Source organism: Danio rerio, chromosome 9 (assembly GCF_049306965.1).
Source record: "Danio rerio strain Tuebingen ecotype United States chromosome 9, GRCz12tu, whole genome shotgun sequence".
NCBI classification, from domain to species: domain Eukaryota; kingdom Metazoa; phylum Chordata; class Actinopteri; order Cypriniformes; family Danionidae; genus Danio; species Danio rerio.
This window is the reverse complement of record NC_133184.1, coordinates 57,883,612-57,900,076: the sequence shown is the minus strand read 5'-3', so window position 1 is coordinate 57,900,076 and position 16,465 is coordinate 57,883,612. Positions and strand designations below refer to the sequence as shown.

Below are 16,465 nucleotides of genomic sequence, written 5' to 3'. Positions count from 1 at the left end.
GAATGTTGAAGAAATCAATCAATTTAATCCATTTCGGAATAAGGCTGTAACATAAACAAATGTGGAAAAAGTCAACCGCTATCAATACTTTCCATATGCACTGTATATATATATATATATATAGTGTGTCTAAGCGTGTATATATTTTTAGTGCATGTATATGTGAGCATGTGAGTGTATAAATATAATATAATATAATATATAATTTGTGTGTGTGAGAGTGTGTGTGTGTGTTTATAATGTATATAGTGTGTGTGTATAGTGTGAGTAGTATGTGCGTACATGTGTAAGTGACTGTGTGTGTGTGTGTGTGTGTGTGTGTGTGTGTGTGTGTGTGTGTGTGTGTGTGTGTGTGTGCTCGAGCGAGTGTGTGTGCATGTGTGTGTGTGTGATCACACAGTTGAGTTATTTGCTGTTGGTTGTGGAGTGAATCTGTCATATGAATCTGTCAAGATGAGTCATGATTAAGAAAGTAAAAGCAGAACTTCCAGTTTCCACTAGTGTGCTTGTGTGTGTGTGTGTGTGTGTGTGTGTGTGTGTGTGTGTGTGTGTGTGTGTGTGTGTGTGTGTGTTTATGAGCCTCAGCAACTCTGAATAATGCAGAAACACCACCACATTACAGTTTATCATCTATCATTTACACTAAAACACTACAGCTGATCTTCACCAACACACAACAGTGCAGAAATCTGCATCTGACAGTTATTATTCAGACGTGTGTGTGTGTGTGTGTGTGTGTGTGTTTATGTCATTTGTGTCCACATTTGTTTGTTTACTTATTGTTTAATTATTTGTTTATCTGTTTGTTTGTGCATTTGTTTGTTCTTTAGCTTAATTGCTTAAGCATTTGTTTGTTTGTAAGTGTGTTTGTTTGTTTTTTGTTTGATCGTTTGTAAGTGTGCTTGTTTTGTGTTGGTTTGTTTGTGTATTTTTGTTTTTGTGTTTGTTTTTGTTTGTGTTAGATTTTTGTTTCTTTGAACGTGTATTTGTTTTTTTTTGTTTGTTTGTAAGTGTTTGGTTTTTGTTTTTTTGTTTGTAAGTGTGCTTGTTTTGGTTTTTTGTTTGTTTGTTTGTTTGTTTGTTTGTGTTTGTTTTTGTTTGTTTGTGTTTCATTTTTGCTTGTTTGTATGTGTGATTGTTTTGGGTTTGTTTGTTTGTGTATTTTTTGTTTGTGTGTTTGTTTGTGTTTAATTTTTGTTTGTTTGTAAGTGTGCTTGTTTTTTTGTTTGTGTATTTTTTGTTTGTGTGTTTGTTTTTGTTAGATTTTTGCTTGTTTGTAAGTGTGCTTGTTTTTTTGTTTGTGTATTTTTTGTTTGTGTGTTTGTTTGTTTTTTGTTTGATCGTTTGTAAGTGTGCTTGTTTTGTGTTGGTTTGTTTGTGTATTTTTGTTTTTGTGTTTGTTTTTGTTTGTGTTAGATTTTTGTTTCTTTGAACGTGTATTTGTTTTTTTTTGTTTGTTTGTAAGTGTTTGGTTTTTGTTTTTTTGTTTGTAAGTGTGCTTGTTTTGGTTTTTTGTTTGTTTGTTTGTTTGTTTGTTTGTGTTTGTTTTTGTTTGTTTGTGTTTCATTTTTGCTTGTTTGTATGTGTGATTGTTTTGGGTTTGTTTGTTTGTGTATTTTTTGTTTGTGTGTTTGTTTGTGTTTAATTTTTGTTTGTTTGTAAGTGTGCTTGTTTTTTTGTTTGTGTATTTTTTGTTTGTGTGTTTGTTTTTGTTAGATTTTTGCTTGTTTGTAAGTGTGCTTGTTTTTTTGTTTGTGTATTTTTTGTTTGTGTGTTTGTTTTTGTTAGATTTTTGCTTGTTTGTAAGTGTGCTTGTTTTTTTGTTTGTGTATTTTTTGTTTGTGTGTTTGTTTGTTTTTTGTTTGATCGTTTGTAAGTGTGCTTGTTTTGTGTTGGTTTGTTTGTGTATTTTTGTTTTTGTGTTTGTTTTTGTTTGTGTTAGATTTTTGTTTCTTTGAACGTGTATTTGTTTTTTTTTTGTTTGTTTGTAAGTGTTTGGTTTTTGTTTTTTTGTTTGTAAGTGTGCTTGTTTTGGTTTTTTGTTTGTTTGTTTGTTTGTTTGTTTGTGTTTGTTTTTGTTTGTTTGTGTTTCATTTTTGCTTGTTTGTATGTGTGATTGTTTTGGGTTTGTTTGTTTGTGTATTTTTTGTTTGTGTGTTTGTTTGTGTTTAATTTTTGTTTGTTTGTAAGTGTGCTTGTTTTTTTGTTTGTGTATTTTTTGTTTGTGTGTTTGTTTTTGTTAGATTTTTGCTTGTTTGTAAGTGTGCTTGTGTTTTTTTTGTGTGTTTTTTGTTTGTGTGTCTGTCTTTCTGTGTTTTTTTGTTTGTTTGTGTGTTTGTAAGTATTTTTGTTTGTTTGTAAGTGTGCTTGTTTTGTGTTTGTTCGTCTGTTTGTTTTTGTTTGTGTTTGATTTTATTTTGTTTGTAAGTGTGTTTGATTTTTGTTTGTTTGTTAGTGTGTTTTGTGTCTGTGTTTGTGTATGTTTTTTTGTTAGTGTGTTTGTGTGTGTTTGTTCGTGTGTGTGTTTGTTTTTGTTTGTTTGCATGTGTGTGTGTTTGTTTGTAAGTGTGTTTGTTTTTTGTTTGTGCGATTGTATGTGTGTGTGTGTTTGTTTTTTGTTTGTTGTTTGTGTGTGTGTGTGTTTGTTTGTAAAAGTGTGTTTTGTTAATGTTTGTGTTCGTTTGTTAGTACATTTGTTTGTTTATTTACCTCTGTTTGTAAGTTTTGTTTGCTTGTGTGTTTGTTTATTGAAATACTTATTTGTGTTTATGTGTGTGTTTGTTTACAGATGGGGTTCAGGAAAGTGCAGGTCAAGAGAAAGGTAAAGCACAAATTAATAAACACACAAACAATAATGAAGGTTTAGAATCTGCACACTCTATAAAGTGAAGAATAGCAATAAACAAGATTTGTTAAACCTGAAGGGCGACGCAGTGGTGCAGTGGGTAGCACGTTTGCCTTACAGCAAGAAGGTTGCTGGTTCAAGCCTTAGCTGGGTCAGTTGATGTTTCTGTGTGGAGTTTGCATGTTCTCCCCGTGTTGGTGTGGGTTTCCTCCGGGTGCTCCAGTTTCCCCCACAGTCCAAAGATATGTGTGTCCTAATATTGTCCGTAGTGTATGTGTGAATAAGTATGGATGTTTCCCATTAAGGGGTTGCGGCTGGAAGGGCATCCGCTGCCTAAAAACGTGCTGGATAAGTTGGCAGTTCATTCCAGATTAAATAAAGTGACTAAGTTGAAAAGAAAACCAATGAATGAATATTAAACCTGAATAAGTTAGTTATAAAATAAAATAAAAAAGGGAATATTATAATTTTAGGTGTAAAAAGTTACAATAATTTAACTTTAAGCAAACATTGAAGCATGAAGCATGTATATATGCAAATAGTCAAAATGATAAAAAATGATGAAATTATGAAAAATGTAATTAGTTGATAATAATGAGAATTTATTTAAACAAAAATGACTGAAAAAATGATCAAATTATGAATGAGGAGCTTAGTGGACTGACACACAACAATAATAATAATAATAATAATAATAATAATAATAATAATAATAATAATAATAATAATAATAATAATAATAATAATAATAATAATCTCCACAGTGGAATGAACCAACAATTAATCCAGCATATGTTTTACGCATGCAGCAGATGCCCTTCAAGCTGCAGCCCATCCCGGGGAAACAACCACACTCATTCACACACATAAACGACACTTCAGCCTTCCCAATTCGCCTGTACCGCATGTGTTTGGACTTGTGTGGAAAACCAGAGCACCCGGAGAAAACCCACACAAACGCAGAGAGAACATGCAAACTCCACACAGAAACACTAACTGACCCAGCTGAACCAGTGGCCTTCTTGCTGTGAGGCGAAAGCACTACCTACTGTGCCACCACATCGCCAATAATAATAATAATACATGTTGTTATTATTATTATCATTATTGTTATTATAAAAATAAATAAACAATTAAGACATGAAAAGATTTAAAGACTCCTGAATAAACTGAAGGGTGTTTTTCCTGTAGAAGTAGATCCTGACATTACTGTACAGAGCTTGTTGCAGCATGCTTGGAGTAATTAATTAAGTCATTTTGTGTGTGTGTGTGTGTCGTTACAGCTCACAGCGCCGGAGCGGTTTCTGGCTCAAACGGTATCAGCATTCATTATGTTTTTTATTTTTTATTTTTACATTTAAGCGTTTGTGAAAGAGTTTGCATGCATGATCCTCCACTTTTACTGTGCTTTAGGTGAAAATATGAAGAGTCCATTAATAACAGAAGTAATCAGAGATGCTTGAACTAACATCAACAAAAGAAAGAGCTATAAATATTTATTTATATATCTTTTATTATATTAGTTAGAACTGTTACAGTGTGTAGTGTATGTGTGTTTCTGTATGTGTGTGTGAGTACACACTAACCGGCCACTTTATTAGGTACACCTGTCCAACTGCTCAATAATGCAAATTTCTAATCAGCCAATCACATGGCAGAAACTCAATGCATATAGGCATGTAGACATGGTCAAGACGATCTGCTGCAGTTTAAAGCGAGCATCAGAATGGGGAAGAAAACACGTCCAACCTTGAGGCGGATGGGCTACAGCAGCAGAAGAGCACACCGGGTGCCGCTTCTGTCAGCTAAGAACAGGAAACTGAGGCTACAATTCACACAGACTCACCAAAACTGCACAATAGAAGATTGGAGAAACGTTGCTGCTCTGATGAGTCTCCATTTCTGCTGACACATTTGGATGCTCGACTCAGACTTCGGCCTCAACAACATGAAAGCATGGATCATCCTGCCTTGTATCAGCGGTTCAGGCTGGTGGTGGTGGTGTAATGGTGTGGGGGAGATTTTCTTTGGGTCCATTAGTACCAATTGAGCATCAACGCCACAGCCTACCTGAGTATTGCTGCTGACCATGTCCATCCCTTTATGAGCACAGTGTCTCCATCTTCTGATGGCTACTTCCAGCAGGATAACGCAGCATGTCATAAAGCTCAATCATCTCAGACTGCTTTCTTGAACATGACGATGAGTTCACTGTACTCAAATGGCCTCCACAGTCACCAGAGCTCAATCCAATAGAGCAGCTTTGGGATGTGGTGGAACGGGAGATTGGCATCATGGATGTGCAGCCGACAAATCTGCAGCAACTGTGTGATGCTATCATGACAATATGGAGCAAAATCTCTGAGGAATATTTCCAGTAGGGGTCCAGCCTGGTACAAGTAAAGTGTACCTAATAAAGTGGCCAGTGAGTGTATGTGTAAGTGATTGATAAGCCGCTCTGAGAGCAGACACACATCCTTTATGACATGATAATAAACATTATCAGGCTAGATCTTATCTGAACCTACTATCAGGCAACATGATGACGCTCAAAAACTGAATTATCAGATCAAACCTCAAAATGATGAAGTATAATAAAAGGAGATGACAAGCCGGTCCGAAAACAAAGTCAAAATAGACGCAATAGATCATCTTAATGAGACGGCATGTCAAGATTATCACTAAGTGTGTGTTCTGACAAAAGGATGAGATCACTTCATTTTATTTCATAATTAAAGTCCTGGTATGTCATAATTGTGACATTTAAATCATCAATATAATTAACCAGAGCTACATTGTTGGTATACAGCCACATATACAGCTGATGGTAAAAGTATTCACCCCTGCACTGTACTTCTAAAACGATTAGCTGCCTTTACTTAAAATAACGAGTAAACCTTTTGCCTTGAAGTGAATGAACTGTGTGCATAATTAAAAAAAAATGAAGTTAACTTAACTCTTCAAAGCTATTTACTTTAAAGAAGTACCTGCGTTTCCATACAGTGTGTGAATGTTTAATGTTGAACAGATTCAGGAATTGTTCACAGTATTTCCTCTAATATTGTTTCTTCTAGAGAAAGTCTTATTTGTTTTATTTGGGCTAGAATAAAAGCAGTTTTAATAGTTTTAAAGCCATTTTAAGCTCAATATTATTCGCCCCTTCAGCAATATTAGTGTTGGATTGTCTCCAGAACAAACCACTGTTATACAATGACTTGCCTAATTACCCTAACTTTACCCTAATTACCCTAGTGAAGCCTTTACATGTCACTTTAAGCTGAATACTAGTGTCTTGAAGAATATCTAGTCTAATATTATGTGCTGCCATCATGACATAAAGAAAATAAATCAGTTATTAGAGATGAGTTATTAACACTATTATTATTAGAAATGTGTTGCAGAGATCTGCTCTCAGATAAACCACATTTATTAAACAATTTTAATTGAACAGGAGGGCGAATAATTCTGACTTTAGCCGTATGCAGTAGTCAATATTTAAAGAGGATCAAAACATTCAATCGAAGTTGTCCTTAAATTATTCTACAACATTTGAAAGCTTGTTTGATCATCTTCATATGTCGACTCTCCTGTTTATGTCAGTGATGTGTGTAGCTGCAGTGTCTGTGCTGTGATGCTGCCCTCTGCTGGACCACTGCACTGACAGCAGAAGAGGAGTCTGTGTTAATAAACTGTAATAGCTGCAGGGTTCCACACAACGCCTTCATGTTATCCCAACACAAATCAATTAAGTTAACTTCATCATTTTTACAAATGTAAACCTTGTGTGCTGCTGGGTCATTTTCATCCACTCTGGGCTGATTGTGTGGCTTCATTTGTCCGCATCTTTCTCTGCGTTTCAGCAAAATGCAATGATTTTTGCAGACAAATCTTATTATGACAGGTATATTAGGAAAATACTTTGGAATTTGTCAAACACTCAACATACACTGCAAATACCCTGCCTAAATACCTTAGCAACCTCCCACAACCCCCAACAACAACTAACATAAAAACTCCCTAGCAACCTCCCAGAACCCCACAACCACTACTTGCATAACAACATGCTAGCCTTAACCTAAGAATGACTACCTACACAATAAAAACCTTAGCAACCACCCAGAGCCCCCCTAACTACCTACATACCAACATAGCAACTTCAAAGAACACCTCCCTAAAAAAATATTCACCTGCATAACAACACCCTAGCAGTTTCCCAGAACCCCTTAAACAACTATTGTTATTTCAACCTCTCATAACCAACCTAGCAACCACCCCAAATCCCCCAATAACTACCAACAGAGTGATACCCAGGCAACCACTCAGAATACCCAGCCACTACCTACATAACAACACCCTAGCAACCACCCAGAATTCCTTACCAACATCTACATGGCAACACCCTAGCAACCACTCAGAATCCCCAGCCACTATTTACATAGCAACACTCTAGTAAACACCCAGAATCTCTTACCACCATCTACATAGCAACACCCTAGCAACCACTCAGAATCCCCTAACACTATTTACATAGTGACAACCTAGCAACCATCCAGAATCATCAACCACTACCTACAAAACAACACCCTAGCAACCACACAGAATTCACAACCACTATGTACATAGCAAAACCATAGCAATGACCCAGAATCCCCAACCACTACCTACCAAGCAACACCCTAGCAACCACCCAGAATCTCAACCAATACCTACATAGCAACATCCTAGCAACCACCCACAATCCCCAACCAGTATGTACATAGCAACACTCTAGCAACCACCCATATTTCTCAGCTATTACCTACATAGCAACACACTAGCAACCACCCAGAATCTCCCAATAAGTATCTATAATGTGATACCCTAGCAACCACCCAGAATCCCCAGCCACTACCTACATGGGCAACCCCCTAGAAACCACACAGAATCCTCAGCCACTATCTACATAGCAACACCCTAGCAACCACCCAGAATCTCCCAATAAGTATCTATAATGCGTTACCCTAGCAACCACCCAGAATCCCCAGCCACTACCTACATAGCAACCCCCTAGAAACCACACAGAATCCTCAGCCACTATCTACATAGCAACACCCTAGCAACCACCCAGAATCTCCTAATAAGTATCTATAATGCGTTACCCTAGCAACCACCCAGAATCTCCCAATAAGTATCTATAATGCGTTACCCTAGCAATCACCCAGAATCCCAAACCACTACCTACACAGTGACACCCTAGTAACCACTCATAATCTCAACCTTTACCTATATAGCAACATCCTAGCAAGCACCCAGAATCCCCAACCACTATCTACATAGCAACACTCTAGCAACCACCTAGAATCCTCAGCTACTACCTACACAACAACCCCCTAGCAACCACACAGAATCTCTAACCACTACCTACATAGCAACAACATAGCAACCAGCAGAATCTTTAACTACTGCCTACATAGTGACACCCTAGCAACCACCCAGACTCCTCAACCCCTTCCTACATATTGACTCTCTAGCAACCACCCAGAATCCCCTTAAAAAGTACCTACATAGCAACACCCTAGAAACCACACAGAATCCCCAAATAAGTATCTACATAGCAACACCCTAGCAACCACACAGAATCCCCAACCACAACTCACAAAGTAACAACCTAGCAACCATCCCGAAGGCCTTAGTAACCATCTAAAACTCAATAAAAGCTACTTAGCATTCTATGAACCCCAAAGAATCCCATAAAGTCTACCTAGCAACACCCTAGCAACCCCGCAGCTCACTGGAGCTGCCAGACGTGACTGACCTGCTGTGTTGTTGTGTGCAGACAGTGGATCTGGGACGGTTGTCGGTGTGGTCTGCGGGATCGCAGTAGCAGCTGTTGGAGCCATAACCGGATACTTCACCTACCAGAAGAAGAAGCTCTGCTTCAAGGCCCAGAGAGGTGTGTGCATCTAGAAGACAATCAGATGAGAATCAGTCAAATACAGTCTTAATTATAAACACATTATTATACATGTGAGGTGTTTAAATCAGGGGTGAACAACCCTGTTCCTGGAGATCCACCTTCCTGCAGAGTTCAGCTGCAACCTGGATCATACACACGTCTTTAACAGGGTATCTGCAGGGTCTTAAAAAGTCTTAAAATGTTTAAGCCGGCAGCTAGCTCTCTGCAACTCTCACATGGTCGCCCACTGAAGCTAAGCAGAGCTGCGCCTGGGTGGGAGACCACATGGGAAAGCTAGATTGCTCCCGGAAGTGGTGTTAGTGAGGCCAGCAGGGGGTGCTCAACCTGCAGTCTGTGTGGGTCCTAATGCCCCAGTATAGTGAAGGGGACTCTACACTGCCCGGTGAGCGCCGTCTTTCGCATGAGAGGTTAAACCGAGGTCCCGACTCTCTGTGGTCGTTAAAAATCCCAGGATGTCCCTGGAAAAAAAGTAGGAGTTTAACCCCAGCATCCTGGTCAAATCTGCCCACTGGCCTCTGTCCATCATGGCCTCCTAACCCTCCCCATATTCAATTGGCTTCATCTCTGTCTCCTCTCCACCAATCAGCTGGTGTGTGGTGTGCTGTCTGGCGCATCCAGGTGGATGCTGCACACTGGTGGTAGATGAGGAGACCCCCCTTTGAGTGTCTAGAAATGCACTATATAAATGTAAGGAATTATTAATATTATTATTATTATTAAATTTCAAAAACCAAATTTTAGTCCGTAAAAAGTCTTAAATTCACTGAAATATTGTGTTGTAGGTCTTAAATAATTTTAAACGGGTGTTAATTTTTTTCTATGTGCATTAAAAGCTATACCCAATTGAGCCAACACCCATCCAATCATTAACAATGCATTTCAATAAAAGTTAAGAAACGTTTATTTATTTACTTATTAATATGGTTTAATTATCCTCCTTACATTAACACTTGTTTTTAATGTTTTAACTTGGCTATTTAAAACATTTTTTTTGGCGTTTAGCCTTGTGCAAGTCTGAAATTTCATTCATTATGGTCTTAAAAGGGTCTTAAAAAGTCTTAAATTTGACTTGATAAAACCTGTAGAAACCCTGATTTAATTACCAACTGCTCCTTCAGATCCTACTTAGGCACAGAAATGGGCATCTTTATGAAGTGTATAAGTTACCCCACTTTCAATAATAAAAGAAATGTCCGCATGAAAATTATTAAAACATTTTTGTGATGTTTGTTAAGGGCACACTGAACCAACAGGGGGCGATAATGACGATGTTATACTTTTTACTACATTGTTTGTATATGATGCATTATACTACTGTAGTTCAGCCGCAGTGACCATATCATATGTTCATGCATCATGCTTTCAGATACTACTCATGAATAACAGTAGGCCAGGCATGTCCAAACTACGGCCCGCGGGCCATCTGCGGCCCGCAATCAGTTTTTTGGCGGCTCGCGGCGAGGCTTTTTATAAATATCAATAGAATCTGGCCCGCTATACAAAAATGAACGTAATTCAATAAATAACCACCGGGTGTCGCTATGACATGCATTCAATTAAGCAGCAGTTCTTGTTATGATCTATCTATCTGTCTGCCTGTCTGTCTGTCGGTATGTCTATCTATCTATCTATCTATCTATCTATCTATCTATCTATCTATCTATCTATCTATCTATCTATCTATCTATCTATCTATCTATCTATCTATCTATCTATCTATCTATCTATCTATCTATCTATATATCTATCTATCTATATATCTATCTATCTATCTACACACAGTTGAAGTCTGAATTATTAGCCCCTCTTTGATTTATTTCTTCTTTTTTAAATATTTCCCAAATGATGTTTAACAGAGCAAGGACATTTTTACAGAATGTCTGATAATATTATTTCTTTTGGAGAAAGACTTTTGTTTTATTTCGGCTAGAATAAAAAGCGGTTTAAATTTTTTTAATGAACCATTTTAAGGTCAAAATTATTAGCCCCTTAAGTCTTCAGATCAAACCATTGTTATAAAATAACTTCCCTAATTACCTTAACTTAACAAGTTAACTTGCTTAACCTAGTTAAGCCTTTAAATGTCACTTTAAGCTGTATAGAAGTGTCTTAAAAATATCCAGTCAAATATTATTTACTGTCATCATGGCAAAGATAAAATAAATCAGTTATTAGAAATGAGTTACTAAAACTAATATGTTTAGAAATGTGTGGAAAAAAAAATCTTCTCTCCGTTAAACAGAAATTGGGGAAAAAATAAACGGGGGCTAATAATTTAGGGGGGCTAACAATTCTGACTTCAACTGTATTTATATATATATATATATATATATATATATATATATATATATATATATATATATATATATATATATATATATATATATATATATATGCGTGTCTGTGTGATGTATGTAAAATTTGGCCCGCGACAACGTTTGTTTTTTTGCATCTGGCCCTCGGCCCAAAAAGTTTGGACACCCCTGCAGTAGGCAGTATAGCATACATATGCTGGTGTTCTGCATCATTATCTTGACAGTCAGCTATGTTTGATGCAGGTAGTAGCACACAAAACCCACACAGTTCACATGTAAAGCTGAGTGATCAAAAACTCATTCATTCAGATGCATCTGAGCTGTGCTGTAGTAATTGCAGCGCAGCGTGTTTTGATATAATATGGCATCATTCTCTACAGTTTAATTCATTCCAACCAACATCTGTCTCAACATTAGTGTGAGCCAGTCAGTGTGTTAACTGCTGAATGAGAACATATGCTTTCTCCTCAGGTGATGTCGAGAGCGCCAAGCAAGAGAACGGCACACAGAGCGACCCACAGGGTGAGCAGATCATGGATTATTCTCACTCAGTGTTATTATATTCATATGCCATTGCATAACAGCATAAACTAGAGCTGTAGAGTGTTGCAGAGACAAACAACAAACACAAGTCAATGAGCACAACTACCCTGCTGAAAAATCCAGCTTAAACCAGCCTAGGCTGGTTAGCTGGTTTTAGCTGGTCGACCAGCCTGGTTTTAGAGGGTTTTTTCATTTCCAGCCTGGTCTTAGCTGGTCAGGCTGGAAAATGAACAGCCTAATCCAGCTAAAACCAGCTTGACCAGCCTGGTTTAAGCTGGATATAGCTGGTTTTGGCTGGTCTCCCAGCTTGGCTAGGCTGGTCAAGCTGGTTTTAGCTGATCATCTCCCAACCTGACCAGCTAAGACCAGGCTGGAAATGGCTGGAAACCAGCCTGGAAGTGGCCAAAACCCCTCTAAAACCAGCCTGGCCGACCAGCTAAAACCAGCCAACCAACTTAGGCTGGTTTAAGCTGGATTTTTCAGCAGGGTAACCATGAAACTCTGTGCTGAATAACAACAACTCATAGAATAGATGAGAATCACTTCCTAAAACACCCCAACATACACCTAGCAACCACCAATAATATCCTATGATGGGAGCCACAAGAAGTCCCAGGCTACCTGGCAGCACATTAGCTACATCCCCCGGAACCCCTAACAACTACCTAACAACACTATCAACAACCCAATATCTTCTACCAACTAACTAGCATTGCCAGATCATAAACGTTTTATCTTCGCAAGACACCCAAACTTCAACTAGCAACACCTTAGCAACCACGCAGAACACCCTCTAACAACTAATAAGCAACACCCTAGCAACCACCAGAAACCCTTTAGAACTGTCTGTTAATGTTTGGGAAGCACAAAGAACCGCCTGGCAACATCCTGGTTACCATTACAAACCTCTTAACAACTACCTTGCAACCACCTAGAACCCAGAACAACTATCTAGAAACGCCCTAGCAACTTCCCCAAACCTCCTAATGGCTAACTAGCAACAGCCTAGCAACCACTCAAAAACCTGGTACTTAAACCATCTAAATTACCTGGTTTGGCAAGCACAAAGACCTTCCAGTAACACTCTAGTTATCATCTAAAGTCACTTAACTACTACATAGCAACACCCTAGCAACCACTCAGAGCCTTCTAACTAACTAGCAACACCCTACCAACAATCCCCTGACAACAACCAGTCATCAGTATTCAATCAGTATTTTGGGGGATAACAAATAACCCTCTTGCAACACTCTAGAAAAACCACAACAACTACCTAGCAACTAGTAAAAATTATTCAATAATAATAATAATAATAATAATAATAATAATAATAATAATATTAATAATAGCAAAACAAATGAATGTTTAGTTGTTTAATTATATTATTTTATGATATGTTGTGTAGTTAAACACAGTAAGCAGTTCCAGAAAACCTGTATTATTATTATATTTATTTATGTTTATTATACATCATTATATATGATTGTCATTATTCTGAATAATGTCTGGTTTGTGTGTGATTATCTGCAGTTTTAAGCACTCTACTGGACTCCTCTTCATAACCAGAGCTCTGAACTGAAGATACTGTGAACTGATTTACATTGAACTGTGGAGGATCAGGATGAAGAGACACGCGCACGCACGCACACACACACACACACACACACGCGCGCACACACACACACACACACACACACACACACACACACACACACACACACACACACACACACACACACACACACACACACACACACACACACACACACACACACTTTGACATCAGTTCTCTATAGCAGAGACTTTAGGACTGTTCATGATTTTTCTGAATGTAATTTCCTTTTGAATGGGATGCGATCCCTGCTGAAAAATCCAGCTTAAACCAGCTGGTTTTAGCTGGTCGACCAGCCCGGTTTTAGAGGGGTTTTTGGCCATTTCCAGCCTGGTTTCCAGCCATTTCCAGGCTGGTTTCCAGCCATTTCCAGCCTGGTCTTAGCTGGTCAGGCTGGAAAATGACCACCTAAATCCAGCTAAAACCAGCTTGACCAGCCTGGTTTATTAAGCTGGACATAGCTGGTATTGGCTGGGCTTCCAGCCTGGCTAGGCTAGTCAATATAGCATCTCCCAGCCTTACCAGCTAAAACCAGGCTGGAAATGGCCAGCTTAGGCTGGTTTAAGCTGTTTTTTTAGTAGGGATGTGTGTGTGCATACTTGTTTATGTGGTTAACGAGGACACTAATGTGTATAATGACATGGGTATGATGCAGTTGTTCTCAATTGCAGTGCTTTATGAGGACATGTCTTGTGTGCAAGCAATTCAAAACTGTTAAAATCTTACTTGACGTTTTTTAACATTTACAATTTGCCAAAGTCTGATTGTAAAGGTTTGGTTTAAGGCCATAAATTAAGCGATTCTTGTTTTTTTTTGCTGTATAAAGTACATTACGCCTATGTAGAGTCCCTGTAAACCACATACACAAGTAGGTGAACATACTTGTTTAGATGGTTTATGAGGACACTAATGTGTATAATGACATGGGTATGACAGTTGTACTCTATTATTGTGCTTTATGAGGGCGTATTGTGTCCTTACAACACAAAACTACTTTAGAAATCCTACTTTACAGGGTTTGTCACATTAAAAATGCACAACAGTTGTTTTTTTGTAAAGGTAAGGGTCATATATTAAGTGATTTTATTTGATGTATAAATACATTGTCTACGAGGAGTCCCTGTAAACCACATACACAAGCATGTGTATGTGTACATACTTGTTTATGTGGTTTACGAGGACACTAATGTGTATAATGACATGGGTATGACGTAGTTGTACTCTATTGCAGTGCTTTATGAGGACATGTCTTGTGTCCTTACAATTCAAAACTGTTAAAGTCATACTTTAGAGTTTTTAGCATTTAAAATGTGCTCGTTTAAGGGTTAAGGCCACATAATAATTTTACTGTATAAAATGCATACGCTATGTAGAGTCCCTGTAAACCGTATATACAAGTGTGTGTGTGTGCACTGTATAAAATATCTGCTAATGAACAGTTTCTGTATTTTGTGCTTATTTGCGGTGGTGAACTGCATTATGGGATGTTGATCTCTGCTCTGTCCACTACTGGTGTTGAAAATTCAACTCTACGGTTTAACAAATCAAGATCAAGAGCTCATAATGCAATTCAAAAGCAGAAATAAACAGGAGAAATTAAAACATGATCACAAAATATGAAGAACTGCTAATTTACAGATATTGTTTTATAGTGCGTATAATTAGACAGGAATCCTTTCGGGAGAGGCATTTAATTTCATTGCTTAAGAAGTGTATTGTTTTTGCTGCATCATTAATCAGTTATCTTTTATGTCAAATTGTTCATCATTCATAAGGCAGATCTCACAACATGGAAACGATTTGGTCTGAGATAATCACAGAGTTTTTCTTAGTTGTTTAATTATGTAAATATGTTAAATTTGAATAAAGGTTTGATTAAATTTAAATGATGATGTATGCATTTAATGGCACCGTTTTAACGCGTATATGAAATCATCAACAACACATCGATCTGAGAAACAAAGTGAAAAACTCAGTTTTCTGGCTGTTTTAAATGTTAAATATGTGTTTATTATATTGAGCTATGATACTTTCAAATTTCAAAAAAATGACAGATGTTTTTATTTGCGTATTGAAAACTGATTTCTTAACTCTGAAGTTAAAATGTACTTTAACCGGCCACTTTATTAGGTACACTTTACCTAAGGAGTACCCCCCTTTTGCCTTACTCCTTGGTGGCAGAGATTCAACAAGCTACTGGAAATATTCCTCAGAGATTTTGCTCCATATTGTCATGATAGCATCACACAGTTGCTGCAGATTTGTCGGCTGCACATCCATGATGCCAATCTCCCGTTCCACCACATCCCAAAGCTGCTCTATTGGATTGAGCTCTGGTGACTGTGGAGGCCATTTGAGTACAGTGAACTCATCGTCATGTTCACCAGTCTGAGATGATTGAGCTTTATGACATGCTGCGTTATCCTGCTGGAAGTAGCCATCAGAAGATGGAGACACTGTGCTCATAAAGGGATGGACATGGTCAGCAGCAATACTCAGGTAGGCTGTGGCGTTGATGCTCAATTGGTACTAATGGACCCAAAGAAAATCTCCCCCACACCATTACACCACCACCAGCAGCCTGAACCGCTGATACAAGGCAGGATGATCCATGCTTTCATGTTGTCTGAGCCGAGCATCCGAATGTGTCAGCAGAAATGGAGACTCAGAGCAGCAACGTTTCTCCAATCTTCTATTGTCCAGTTTTGGTGAGTCTGTGTGAATTGTAGCCTCAGTTTCCTGTTCTTAGCTGACAGGAGCGGCACCCGGTGTGCTCTTCTGCTGCTGTAGCCCATCCGCCTCAAGGTTGGACGTGTTGTGTGTTGTGAACCAGTCTGGCCATTCTCCTCTGACCTCTGGCCTCATCAACAAGGCATTTGCGCCCACAGAACTGCCGCTCACTGGATATTTCCTTTTTGTCGGAGCATTCTCTGTAAACCCTAGAGATGGTTGTGCGTGAAAATCTCAGTAGATCAGCAGTTTCTGAAATACTCAGATCAGCCCGTCTGGCACCAACAACCATGCCACGTTCAAAGTCACCTAAATCCCCTTTCTTCCATATTCTGATGCTCAGTTTGAACAGCAGCAGATCCTCTTGACCATGTCTACATGCCTAAATGCAGTGAGTTGTTGCCATGTGATTGGCTGATTAGAAAATCACATTATCAAGCAGATAGACAGGTGTACCTAATAAA

General features: G+C 38.2%; 1 protein-coding gene and 1 long non-coding RNA gene across 7 annotated transcripts in view; one reads left to right on the top strand and one right to left on the bottom strand.

Annotated features, from left to right (window-relative positions):
* Positions 1-8,787, bottom strand: part of LOC141376240 (uncharacterized) — a 33,822-nt gene extending 25,035 nt beyond the window's left edge. For all 3 annotated transcript variants that reach the window (XR_012385720.1, XR_012385719.1, XR_012385718.1), the window contains exon 1: positions 8,640-8,787. This is a non-coding gene — a long non-coding RNA (uncharacterized lncRNA). The remainder of the gene's footprint in view (positions 1-8,639) is intronic.
* The window catches only part of si:ch211-39i22.1, a 45,211-nt gene extending 30,054 nt beyond the window's left edge, over positions 1-15,157 (top strand). For all 4 annotated transcript variants that reach the window (XM_021479062.3, XM_009305023.5, XM_009305024.5 and 1 more), the window contains exons 9-13: positions 2,789-2,821; positions 4,129-4,161; positions 8,661-8,777; positions 11,588-11,638; positions 13,190-15,157. In XM_021479062.3, the coding sequence (XP_021334737.1) occupies positions 2,789-2,821; positions 4,129-4,161; positions 8,661-8,777; positions 11,588-11,638; positions 13,190-13,221 (266 nt within the window). In that variant the 3' untranslated portion in view covers positions 13,222-15,157. The remainder of the gene's footprint in view (positions 1-2,788; positions 2,822-4,128; positions 4,162-8,660; positions 8,778-11,587; positions 11,639-13,189) is intronic.
* The last annotated feature ends 1,308 nt before the right edge of the window (positions 15,158-16,465 follow it).